Source organism: Desmodus rotundus, chromosome 7 (assembly GCF_022682495.2).
Source record: "Desmodus rotundus isolate HL8 chromosome 7, HLdesRot8A.1, whole genome shotgun sequence".
Taxonomy (NCBI): domain Eukaryota; kingdom Metazoa; phylum Chordata; class Mammalia; order Chiroptera; family Phyllostomidae; genus Desmodus; species Desmodus rotundus.
The window spans coordinates 129,043,159-129,056,702 of NC_071393.1; the positions used below are offsets into that span (position 1 = coordinate 129,043,159).

At 53.2% G+C, this 13,544-nt stretch overlaps 1 protein-coding gene across 1 annotated transcript in view; it reads left to right on the top strand.

Annotated features, from left to right (window-relative positions):
• The window catches only part of RIN3 (Ras and Rab interactor 3), a 102,029-nt gene that overhangs the window by 47,924 nt on the left and 40,561 nt on the right, over positions 1-13,544 (top strand). The window contains exon 4 of the mRNA XM_053928361.1: positions 11,080-11,152. Coding sequence (XP_053784336.1) covers positions 11,080-11,152 — 73 coding nt within the window. The remainder of the gene's footprint in view (positions 1-11,079; positions 11,153-13,544) is intronic.

Below are 13,544 nucleotides of genomic sequence, written 5' to 3' on the forward strand. Positions count from 1 at the left end.
TGAGTTATGACTCAGAGTATTTATCGGGAACTTGCTGGATGCCAGCATTAGCTGGTACAGTGAGGTTCTAAGGAAGCAGGATGCTAATAGCAGTCACTTGTCGAGCCTTTCTATGAATTAACGCATTTAATCTGCATGTCAGCCCTGGAATATAAATACTATCATGTGGCAGGTTAAAGACAGCTGTACCTTCTTTGACACTCTTCCCATCAGGCGTTGAAGGCTATGCCCTTCCCCTCGGATCTGGGTGGGCGGGGACTGTGTTGGCCGATACAGTAAGGCAAAATGATGCTATGCCAGGTCTTTGTGTACCTTTTAAGAGAACTGGCAGCCTCTGCTTGGACTCTGGGAGGCCTGAGTTGCCAGGTACGAAATCCGAAGACAGAGGGACCACCCGGAAAGGCCCAGAAACTATATGGAGAGAGTAGGAGTCCCCAGAGGGCCCAGCTGAGTCCAGCCTTCTGGAAATTGCAGTTGTTCCTGCCGAAGCACCAGGCATGGGTGAGAGCTTCTGGGCCCTGTGGGCCAGAACAGTCCCCGCCTGAATACCACCTAGTGACCCACTCAGCACCATGAGGAGCAGAAGCTTTCCCGGCAGAGCCCCACAGGATTCGGAAACCCGGCGCTTGGGCATCTGGATCCTGGCCGTTCTTTGCTGGGAGGCTGTCCTGTGCGCTGTGGAATACTGAGCCTCACCGCTGGCCTCTGCCCACTAGATGCCAGTAGTATCCCCACCCCCACCCACCTGTGACCACCTGAAATGTCTCCACACTGCCAGACGTGCCCTGGGGGACAAATTCACCCCTGGTTGGGAACACCACTTAGGGCTCCCCCATCCAATGTGGCAGCCGCGAGCCACACATGGCTACTGAATGCTTGACACGTGGTGAGTCTGAAATGGGATGTGCTGTTCGTGTAAAATACACACCAGATTTGAATGCTCGGTGTGAAAAACAAGAACGTGTCTCGTTATTTGCCTCCTGTATTTAGGGTTTGTTGAAATGGTAATATCATGGATATATTGGGTCGAGTAGAACACATTATTAACATCAATGCACCTATTTCTGCTGGCTGTTTCTAACGCGACTATGAGAAAAAGGAAGCTGGCCCGAGGAGCCCAAGTTACATTTCTCCCGGCCGGCAGGGCCCGACAGCCAGTGGCCGCGTGCTGGGTGACTGCATGGACTGCGGCATCAGGCTCGCTTGTGGTCACCTGCCGGCACCGTTGCTTCCCAGCTCTGTGACCTCTGGTGAGCCACTTAACCTCTCTGGTCTCACAGCTCATCAGTGGTGGTCACTATCTTCTAGACCTCAGGTAAAAGTTTCCAAACTCAGGGATGGGACAGACTGTAAGATCAGGCAATTGAAGCGGGGTTGCTCTCTCGGTTATTTTTCGATGGGTCCCCCTGTAGCACTCAGGGCCATTCTCACCATCAGCTGGTGCCTGGGGCCACCTCCCTTTCCTGTCTCTGCTCCCCCAGAGAGCAAAGTGTTTCTTGGTGATAAGTACAGTGAGAGACACCTCCTCACCCCTGTGGTGGGAGCAGAGGAGGAGCCGAAGGACCAGCAGTTTGGTCCCTGTGGGTATTTAGTCCCCTGATGAGGAGGGGCATGGTGGGTGGGGAAGGAGGGCCTCTGCTCAGCATCGCCTCCCCCACCCCTTCTCCCCAACACCTCCTTGTCTCCTTACAGTTGGTTTAGTTTTCCCGCACTTGGCAATTCACACATCTGTCTAATGTCTCCCCTCTGTTTTGGCATCTGAACCTATAAACAGTTCCCAGGCAAAGTCCTGATGTGTCGTGACAGTTTGTTCTGCCCTCCTGTTCCCAGGCTTAAATCCTCATCTGCACATCGCTAAATATGGAAGCGCACCGTCCAAGAAGTAGAGCCTTTAGTACGGCTTGGACAGCGTGGTGGCAGCCGCTCCCGATGTGACTGCCAACACGGGGTTCAGAGACAAGGCAACAGCCGCCAGTTAAGCATGGGGTGCGATCCAGGCAAGTTCCTGGCGCTGGGATGGCAGAAAGAAGGAAGGCCTGGCCCCTGCTCTTCGGGAGCTTCATTGGGGGCCAGAGTCGGCCTGAGCACACCTCGGATGGGCCGTGCCCAGGGCCAGAGGGGGCGTGGTGGAAGTTCTGCCCCTGAACGAAGGCTGCTCCGAGGGTAACATGGGGCCTGATGGGGGAGATGGGTGGCTCATGGGGAGGAGTCTCTGCTAGCTGACCAGTGAAACAGGGACCCAGTAAACTGGGACTCCCTCCCTCCACCCCACACCTCTGCTCCTGAACAAAAGGTGCTCCCCGTGGGCCGAGGGCCAGTTACTTAACCTCTCTGAGCCTCAGTTCCGTGCCTACAAAATGAGGATAATGGAATTGGCATGATGATTCGAAATACAGAGGTTGGTACACAGTAGACACTTGATAAATGGGAGTTGATATTATTATTAATATTGTTATTGAAACCTTAAAAACAGTAACCCGCCATTGTGAATGGAGGGGCTCAAAGCCCATGCTGGGGAGTCGGGAGAGGCGGGCAGAACAGTAGCAATCAGAATCTGCATTCCGGAGAGCGCCAGAGTCAAACTCTGGAAAACACCCAGGCTAGTCCTCTCTCCCAGGAGGATGATGCACCTTCTCCGGACCTCAGTTTTCCCATCTGTGCAGTGGGGCAGGTGGCAACAGAGCTGTCTCTAAGGGCCCTTTTGTTCTGGGTTTCACGGTTTCCTGACCACTGGGAGGGACCTTTGGGCACGGTTAGAGTGTGGTATAGAAGTCAGTAAAAAGGCATTGCTGTGCCTTTTTCATCCTAAAATCCTTAAGATGTAATCAAGAGGCGCCTTATGCCAACCACAACCAGCAGAGGCGGCTGTGACTCCTATCCAGGGCTCCCCGGGCAGCTGCACAGCTCAGGCACCGCCCTGATGTGCCTGGCAGGGGAGCTGCGTGGGGGGTGAGACCCAGCTGGCGTTCCACCTGTCCCGTTGTGCATTTAGTGCAGGGCTGCAGCCTCCTGCAGACACTTCTCTGCTCCTTGTCAGAACCTGCAGGAGGGCACAGGGAATATTTGGAAGCGGCCCCCTGCCTGGACCCCTGACCATGGCAGCCAGGTCCTCCCCTGTCCTTTCCCTTTAGCCTCTAGCCAAAGGTGCATTGGGCAGAGGCTTGCTGTGCCCCCACTCTGCATGGGAGGTCCTGCAGCTCATCTCACCCAAGGGGCCCCTGGCTGGTGGAGACAGGAAGGAGTGGGTGGCGCTTTGGGGCTCGAAGGGGTGTGGGCCTTCACACAGAGAGGCTCGGGCAGGCTGGTAAACAGACAGAGAGGGGGCTGCAGGGCCAGCCAGTGAACCAGAGGCCAAGGTGCATGTCCTGGACTATCAGGAACAGCCGAGGAGAGAAAAGGAACTGATTTCAGCACATTGTCGAATCAGCGTTCTCTCCCAGCTCCCTGAACCTTAATCACCCCCTGCCCTTTACTCTCCACCCCCACAGACCTTCCAGACCTCTGCGTTACTCAGCGCCTCTCTGGGGGGTGCCACTCCAGCCTCTGCACCAGGAGCTGGCAGGCCCGGGACGGCCACGGTTACTCCTGTCCTCCAGGGGCAGGTGGGGGGCAAGTGTCAGGGTCCAGGTCTTCGCTCCCAGGGCATGTGGTGGGTGGAGCCAGCAGCCAGCCCTTGGTCAGTCCTGTCCGGGTTTGGGCTTTGCACAGAGCAGGAACAAGAGCTTGCCCCCGTCTGCGTCCATGCCCCAGTCCTTGTGCGGCTGGGCAGCAAGTCTGCCCAGAGAACCCAGGAGACCTGCTGCCCAGCACGGGCTCAGTCAGACTTCCTGCTTCTCCTGGCAGCGATGGCCAAAGCCCGAGTTTCTTGGCCTCTTTCCTTCAGGCAGGGAGAAGGCGTTCCCCCATTCCTTACCGAGGCCAGGCATGGGGGTACCAGAGGTGGGCCTGGAATCATGGGGTCCCCCCAGACTCCTGAGAAATGGCTGCTCTTCCCACATTTGCTCCTGGGAACAGGGGAAGTAGTTTCCATCTGTTACAGAAAGTTGGGCCTTTGGGTAGACCTGATGGTAGTAGCAGACAGGCCTTTTTCTATCTCAGCCACAAACTGTCCAGGTGGTGGTTCCTATGGCAACTGTGGTGTTGCCGGGCAGCAGTGGGTCCTGCCAAGGAAAAGGCCACTGTGACCTTTCAAGTGGGGCAGGAGCCGAGGGGGTGGGAGGGGCACACAGAAAAGTAGATCTGGCCCTACCTGTGGCATCTGCAGACGCTCTCCCCCCCCCAATCCTGCCCCAGCTGTGAACCACTCTCTAGCCTCTGGTCCTGCTGGCCTTTCATCCTCAGGGTCTGCACTCCTGCCATTTCTTGGCAGGGGCCCAGCTTGGTCACCTAGTGCCCCTTTTAGGAAGGGGGATCATAATCCATTAGGCTCGGCCTTCTGAGCCAAGCCATTTGGGGTGCTAAGTTTCAGGGAGGATCAACCCAGCAGTGTCAGGTAAGGCTTGACGCAGAGCTGCTTCCTGGACCCATCCAACCCACCCGCACCCCAGCCTGGTGTGATGCCCTTTTCTTTCCAAAGACGAGCCCTCTGGGGGGCCCAACAGTGTTTGTCCTGCCAACACGTGGTCCTTCCTGCGACCCCCTGAGGACACTTGCCCCCTGGGGCAATTCACTGCTCGTTCCATAAATGGGCGTCTGGAGGCCTGGCTACATGCAGGGTTTTCTCATAGGTAAAATCAGTGACCGTCTCTCCCCTGCTCCCCCCAGCAGACACTCAGTCATCAGGAGAGTCTCTAGCCCTCAGGAGGAGCCCCAGGTGGCCCTGTGGCCAGACCACGGCCAATTCCCTGTCACGCTGCAACTTGTGTGGCTTCCTCTCAGTCTCTGTCCATTTCCCCTTTATTTCTACAGACTAGGAGAACGATAAATATTTGTCAGTGCACGATCACATAACGGACACGTCCTCGCTAAAGAGGAGCCCTGGCCCAGCCCTGCAGAGAGGGTCATCGCAGGAAGTTCATTAACAACGTTGCCCTCCGAAATGCGTTTGAGTAGTGATCTCGCAGGCTACCACGGCCATCTGCCAACAGGGGAGACTTTAGTCTCTCCAGGAAACCTGCACTGTGCAGTCCCAGGCACCCTTGGCAAGGGGTGGCCTCAGTTTGGGGTCGGGCTCGGGTGCACAGACGTTCATCCTTCATTTTAGCAAAGACGAGTCACACCCTCGTGATGGCCCTTGTCAGTAGCCGTTGTCTGCTCAGAGCAACTGTGATGTGGGAAGTTTCCATTTGTCAAGTTCACGCGCCTCAGTCACTGGAAGGCCGTGGCACTTAACACCTGGCATGTCTGCGGTTTCCCTTGGCACCGTCCACAAAGAAAGTGCCTATTAAGGGAATTCCTCGTGTCAGTAAGATTGTGGAGGGGACTTTGGCCTAGGTTAGAGTAGTAACTGGTTAAAGACTCAGTCTGCGTTAATTATAACACTAGATTCTGCCACATATACATAAGAGTTGGCCGGTAATTGTAACAGGTTGGAAATAGCCCTGTTGAATCCTTTATACAGCACCCGTTGATTGCTTGTTACTTTGCAGACGTACTTGGACAGCATTCCTTTCCTTTATTCTCAACTGTTTGAAAGACCCTATGAAGGGGATGAAGAGACAAATTACAGACCAGGAGAAAATATTCACCAATCACAACTGGCAAAGGCCTCGGTGTCTAGAAGAGGAACTCTCAGAACTCAACATGAAAAACAACCCAACTGAAAATGGGAAAAGGATGGGAATGAACCTCTTTCCAAAGAAAATACACCAGTAGCCAGTTAGCGCAGGCGAAGGCGCTCGACCTCAGAAATCAGTAGGGGAGGGCGAATCAGAGCCTCGGGGAGCCGGCACTGACACCCACCAGGGCGGCTGTCCCCAAACACGATAACGAGCTTTGAAGGGTGTGGAGCAATTGGTACCTTCAGACGTCGCTAGTGAGAGCGTAAAACAGAGCGGTCACCTTGAAAAACAGTGCGGCAGTTTCTTAGCCAGGTAGTTACCCGGGGACCCAGGAATTCACCAGGGGACCCAGGGATTCCGCTTCTAGGGATGTACCTCAGAGAAATGAAAACGTGTCCCCGCAAAAACTTGAACACTGACTTCATCAGCTTTGCCTGGAGTAGCCAAAAGGGGAAACGACGCCAACGGCCACCAGTGATAAGTAGATAAACAAAAGGTCTGTCCGTGCAGTAGAACATTACCCCGCCCGCCGTAAAGAGGAGTGAAGGATCGGCCCACGCTGCCCTACAGACAAACATTGAAGACATTGTGCTGGGTGAAAGAAGCCAGGCACAGAGGCCCACATATTGTGGTTCCATGTATGTGAAATGTCCAGAATAGGCGAATCCTTAGGGACAGAAGGTAAATAAGTGGCAGCCAGAAGCTAGGAGGAGGGAGGGACGGAAAGTGACTGCTGACGGGCCCAGGGTTTCTTTGGGGGTGATGAAAATACTCTAAAATTGATTCGGGAGATGGTTGCCCAACTCTGCGAATGCAGTAAGACCATTTACTGGGCACTTTAAATGGTGAATTGTATGGTATGTGCATACCTTTTATTTTTTCTGTCCTTCCCTGGAGACATGCTTAGAGAGAGCGGAAGGGGGGGAGAGAGAGGGAGAGAAATGTTGATCAGTTGCCTCCTGTATGCACCCCAACCAGGGACTAAACCCACAACCTAGGTATGTGTCCTGAATTGAACCCACAACCTTTCGGTTCACAAGGCAATGCTCCAACCACCTGAGCCACACCAGCCATGGCTGGTATGTGAATATCTTAATAAAGTGATTTTAAGAAAACATCAACATTTAAAAAAATCCCAGTAGAAAATTGGCTAAAGACATAAACAGACATTCCACCAAAGAGGATAGATATACAGATAATAAATAACCACCTGAAAAGATGTTGAGCATCTTTTCAAAATCCAAACCAGAGAAATGCAAATCAAAGCCATAATGACATGTCACTCTGCACCTGCGGGGGGCTAAAATAAAAAACAGTGTGGGAGAAACGGGGCGTGCCTATACTGCTGGGGGGGCCCCAGAATGGTGGGGGCCCTCTGGAAAGCAGTTTCACGGCTCCTTTGAAGGACCTACCATATGTCCCAGCAATAGCACTCCTGGGCATAGCTCCCGCAAATGGAGAGCATATTGTCACGCAGAAACCTGTCCATAAACGTCCATCGTCACTTTGTATGTAGTCGCTCAAAACTGGAAACTCGCCAGATGTCCTTCCATGGGTGAATAGTCATACATCCAAACCACGGACTACTGCCCAGCACTAAACCATGGAATGTTACCCAGCGCTAAAACGGAGCAGCCTGGGGGACCCCCAGGGAAATTATGCCGAGTGAAAAAAGCCAGTCTCAAAGGCTCGTACACTGCGCGATTCCATTGATAAGACATTTGTGAAATGCCAGAACCAAAGAGATGCAGAACAGATTAGTGGCTGCCGGCGTTAGAGGCGGAGGCAAGGGTGGCTGTGGCTATAAAGGGGGAGCGGGGGAGCCTTGTGGTGATGGTACAGGGAAATATCTTGATTGTGGTGGTGATTACAGGCAGCCACACATGGGATACAGTTCACAGCACTGTACGAACACACACGTGCACACGTGAGCCCGTGTAAAACTGGGTGAAGGGTGCCCAGGACTTCCTGCACATCTCTGCAACTTCTCGTGCATCTGTAAGTGTTGCAAAATGAAACATTCTGTAAGTGAACAATGAAATAAACATCTCAGAGCCAGCACGGGAAGCACCATGCCCGGTGCTGGGCTAACCACGAAGAACAAGAGACACACACAGCCCCTGTCCTCGGCAGCTCGATCTACTAACCTTCAGTTTTTTGTGGACATTTCCTTTTGACATTGGGATTGTAAATGCTCAAAGCCGTTCTGGCACGTGAGGACCTTGCATCTGTGCCTTGTCCCCACTCAGTCTTGATGGAGAGTCACAAGGTGAAAGTTTCCTTTTCTCTAAGTGGAGGCAGAGGCCTAATGTTGTCACCTGTTGTCACCTCGGGACAGATGCTGCTGGCTGGTACCCATTTCTGTCCTCACCCTTTGAAAGAAGTGGCTAGACAGGGTCTGGCGTGTTCGCACCAAGGTTTCTGCTGAGGGCCCCTGGCAACCGTACACAGCGGAGGGGTCACTGCTCATACTTTTCAAAGGTATCTTTGTTGGGAGGAGCTGGCTGGCTGGGTCCCTGCCATGAGCTGCTGCCAAGGGCACAGTGGGCTCTTAATGAAGGTGGCTTGTTGGGGGTGGGGGGGTTATGGGTGACATGGGTGGATGGCGTGGGGGCCTGTCAGCTGGGCCCAGCAGGGCTGTGAGCAGCTTTAGAGAAACATATACAGACAACTTTGGAAATGTTGGGAATCTTTACAGTTTCTCCGCTTACTGAACTCATAGATGCTCATTATAAAAATCCCAGAAAAGCTTAATACAGGCAGTGAAATTGTCTACTTGGGGCCCATTTTTCTTTCTCTTAATAATGGCTGTGTTGAGGTATGTTCACATAATACATCCTGCATTATAAATTCACCCACAAAAGGTGCCTGATCCCATGGCTCTGCCAGTTGCCAGGGGAGACTCGAATGGGGGCCAAGCCCTGGTCCTGGCACACAGGAGCCCCGGGGGGGCCTTGGTGTGAGGGGAGCAATTCCCACCTTCAGGACAGGGCAGATGTGGGCAGCTGGCTGGGGCAGAAGAGATCTGCGAAGACAAGCATGAGCCTTGACCCTTGCTTGTGGTTTTAAAAAATCTACCGTTTTAACAGTAAAAAGGTGATTGCCCACCAAGGCTAGAACAGTGCTGCCTGTCCTCTGTTGCAAAAATGAATGAGCCCTGTCCCTGCACCCCAAGGGCTGACCAGCAAACGGACAGCCGAGAAGTCTACAAGAAGGACGGGCTTTATATAAAGGGCCAGAGGGCACAGAAGAGGGAGCGACCGACTTCAGCCGAAAGGGTTCATCTGTGTGGTGCTGTGCAAAGGTCAGAGCGGCTAATTGGTGTAGGAGTCTAGGGCTTTCTGCAGCACCACTAACCCCCTCCAGGGATTCCTGTGGAAGGGCTCTGTGTTCCCCTTTTGCAGAAGGGATGACCTCTACCTCTTGCAGCTACTTTTGGCCCGAGGCTCACTTGGCCAGTGCTAAGCAGAGAGTCGGCGGAGTACCAAATTCCAGCACTAGATGGCGCTGTGGGCCGCCCACTGCTACCGATTCTCAGAGGGTGGCGATCCCACTGACTGTCTCTGTCGTTTGTAGGCATCTGCAGAGTACCTCCCGCCCTATGATCTACATAACATTTCTCTTTAAATGCCCTTTTAAACTTTTTATATCTACCCCATAGGAAACCATGATCTCTTTGCCATAAATGGTTGATGAATGTAAACTTTTTTAAAAAGTCATGTGAACTGTTAAGCACAATGACCAGTCTGTGGAAAGGAGGTGAATGCAAAAATAAAGCTGTGAGAACAAAACCTGTTGGTTTTGCATCACCTACACCCACCTCGCAGGCCACCAAACACGGACGACCAGCCTGTGTTCGAATGCATGTGTGCTCAGGGTTGGAAGGGCGCCTTCCCTTTGCAGGTGGAGGAACTGAAGTGCTGGGAGGGGTAGGTAGGGACGCACCCAGAGGCACACTGTTCGTCCCAAGATCAGAGCCCTGCCTTCCCCTCTGCCACACTAACACTTCTGGAAGACCCTCAGGAAAGTGGAACTGAAGAGCGAGGCACACATGTTTCTCGGCCCCTCTGGTGCCTGAGGAAGTTCACTGGGGCGTCCCGAGTGCAGGAAGCATCCCTGTTTGGCAGATGAAGTTCTGAGCTGAGAGTCAGGAGACACCGGGGCAGATGGCGCTGAGACCCCTGGTGAGCACCTTGTTGGGCTTCTCTGGACCCCTTGCCCTGAGGGCCCAAAGCAGGGCATGACATTATGCCTCCTTCTCTGGTCAGTGCACCCCCAGCTTCGCGGGCCCTGCTACCAGATTCTGCAACGCTGCCCCATCAAGGAGCCACGCCCACCCTGGGATGGGATCTTGGGCACATGCCTTGATCCCTCTTCCTTGTCAGAGCTAGAAAACATCAGGGGCAGCCTCACCCTTGGGTTACCACACAGGCAAATCGAATGAGGTCCTAATAGGTCCTCTTGGGAGAAAGGCGGGTGGCTCCCGTTCAATGCCCCTCCCAGAGGCCAAGACAGGACAGGGCAACTTTCTTCCTGCTGCCCCGCAGCCCTCAGAATTGTCCAGGTGAGAGGACCCTGATCTAGCCAGTGTTCCGTTCTGCTTTCACACTCCAGAGGCGTCTGTGTTATTGTGTCCCAAACGGTGTGTAGTAGTTCAGATAACGCCAGCTGCTATAAATCGCCACCCTAGATCTCAGCGGATTAACACCACAGAGCTGCAATTTTCAACCGGTGTGCCGCAAGAATTTTCAAAACACGCAGTACCTGACTACTGAGTCAGGGGCACTGACTTATTTTTACTTTCTTTGTCAAATTTAAAAATGACAACAGCCCTGGTGTGGGTCAGTGAGTTGGGCTCATCCCACAAACTGAAAGGTTGCTGGTTCGATTCCCTGTCAGGGCACAGGCCTGGGTTGCAGGCCAGGTCCCCGGTTGGGGGCACACAAGAGGCAACCAATTGATGTTGCTCCCACACATTAATGTGTCTCTCCCTCTCTTTCTCCCTCCCTTCCTCCCTCTCTAAAAATAAGTAAATAAAATCCTTAAAAAAAATGACAACAGCCAACACAACAATAGCTGTCCGGTGTCAATGAATCAATATGATACCTATTTTATTTGTTAGATCAGCAAAAAATAATGGTTTTTGGAGTGCCGCAGAATTTTCGTCATGAGTGTGTATGTGCCCTGAAATGAAAAGGTTGAAGATCGCTGCCCTGGAAGTTGTTTCCCACCACCCTATGGGCCCATTGGCAGCTGTTGCGATGTGGCTCCAGCACACCTGGCAGTGTGGTGTGAACTCAGGGACCCTCCCTCCCTCTCGCAGGGACACTCATCCAAGGCCTTTGTCCTCTCTCCTCAGTACTGTACCTGGAAGGCTCCGTTCTTGTGTTTGAGGACATCTTCAGACTGATCGCGTTCTACTGTGTCAGTAGGTGAGTAGACCTGGCCCCACAGGAGGGCATCTGGCACAGCAGATGTCCCTGCAATGTTGGGGGGGGGGAGCCCCCAGAGGGAAGGCTGCAGCCCACAGGACACAGAGAGGGGACAGCCCCTGGCTTTGCCATGGTAACGATGGAGGGAGGTGTTAATTCTGCTGTTTTCTTGGACCTGCCGGTAAGGACCCTTTCCTTACCACCACCTGCTCATGGCTCACTGCCCACCGCCTTAGCTTCCTGTGTCCTGGCTTCCAGGACAGCTTGGAGCCCTGTGTGGACCCCATGCACCCTGTGGAGGGGTTATAGAAGGAACTTCCTGTAGGGGCAGCAGGAAGGGCTGATACCCCCCCGTGGGAGAGAGCTTGTGATTGCTGAGCAGCTGCTGGGCGGTGTGGGCGTCTGGTCTGGTAACCGCCCTCAGAGCCACTCTGTTTGTTCAGAACCAGTTGCCGCTCAACAGGCCTTTAAAAATACGTTTGGGTGCCAGAAGCTGGTGAGTCAAGCCACATACAGAGTCTTGACAAGGCCTGTCCAGAGGCTGGGCAGGATGTCTTGGGATCCAGGGCTGCAGGTCCACTTCTCTCTGCTTCCAAAAGACCGTCCTTGCTGCCTCGGGTGAAAGCCACAGTCAACCCAGAACACCGCTCCCGCCTGCCCCGACCCTGCTGGGCCCGCTGGGTAGAAACGGGGGTGCTGGTAATAACAGTTGCTAACGGCGGCTGCCTGTCGAGGGTTTTCCAGGTACCCCACACTGAGCCTTCTCATAACCATTATCATTTTCAATCTTGCAAACAATTACACGAGGTCAGTGCTCTTGTTATTCGCACTTTATAGATGAGGAGACTAAGACTGAGACAAGAACTTGCTCAGGTCACACAGCTGGTACATGACAGAGTGGAGACTGACAACAGATAAAGCTCCAAGGTCCTCGGTGCACACCCTGCAGTAATTCTCATGACCTGGCCTGTCCCTCCAGGCCCACAAGGCAAAGCATCTGCGGCCTCAGCACTTTGCAAATTACAACATGTCCGGCTGTTGGGAGACAGGCCTTCCCTGCTCTGTGAAGTTCTTACCTTAGTGGAAGGTGCCTAGCATCGTGGTTGACACATTGCAGGTGCTTTGAATGAATGGATGGATGGATGGATGGATGGATGAAGACGATGGCTGAGCCCAGAACTTGAGCTTCATCTCCAGAGTCTCCTCCTCCTCGTGTAAAACAGAAGTAATGCCCAGTGGAGAGCAGCTGGGGGAGGGAACAAACGAAGAGGCAGCACAGTGCCTGACCCCCAGGAGGAGTTCCGGCTGTTTCCACGGGTGGGCAGTTGGAGGGTATGCCGGGTGATGACTTCATGTGTTCAGGGGGCTCTGGGGCCGTGGCCACCAGGCTCGCCACTCTCATCCCCCAGCCTCTCCTCCTGTGACTGCTTTTTCTCCACATTTCCAGAAAAGCAGGTGCCTGTTCACCTGCCCTTGAACACCCAGGGAACCCACAGGGAGGGCACAGGGCAGAGCCAGGCACCCCTGTATGTGGGGCTAGGAGGTATCAGCTCCAAAGCCACCTCTCAGCAGGGAGGTGCTGAGGGAGGAAGAGCCCCAGGCTGGGAGTTGGAGGCCCATTCCCGAGCTGGCAACCTTGGGCCAGTCACGACCTTTCCCGGCCCCAGTTGCTTCCTGTGTCAGGGAGTGGCAGTCAGGATGGAACACCAGGTGTGAGAGCTCTGGGGGGCTGGGAGTCTATTGCGTTGGCCAAAAAGTACATTTGGTTTTCTCCCTACAATGGCTCCAGCAGCGCTCAGTTGCCTTTAACTTCATTCAAAATAATTTTGTCAGGTAGTATTATGACAGCTGTCCTATCAGCGTGCATTTTTTAAAAAACTAAATCAAAGTTGGTGAAGTTTTGTGTAGCCATTTTAATATTGAATATGGAAGAAAACATGCAACATTTTTGGCTTTATTATTTCAAGAAAGGCAAAAATGCAACTGAAATGCAAAAAATTATTTGTCAGTGTGTGGAGAAGGCGCTGTGACTGATCGAATGAGTCAGAAGTGGTTTGTGAAGCTTCGTGCTGGAGATTGCTCGCTGGGTGAGGCTCCACAGTCGAGCAGACCGGTTGCAGTTGATAGCGATCAAATGGAGACATTAACTGAGAACAATCAATGTTCTACCAGGTGGGAGACAGCCAGCATACCCAAAATATCCAAATCAATAAAGTTCTCGGTGAAAATGAAAACTGTGTCTTTTATTTTATGGAAAAAACCATACGGACGTTTTGGCCAACCTAATAAAACTGGCCCATGGGCTCCTTCAGAACTAGGCACCAAAGGCAGCAGGAAGTAGACCGAGAGGCGCCTCTCCCGAGCCTGTGGCCGTCTCCTGCAGGGCCTTGCA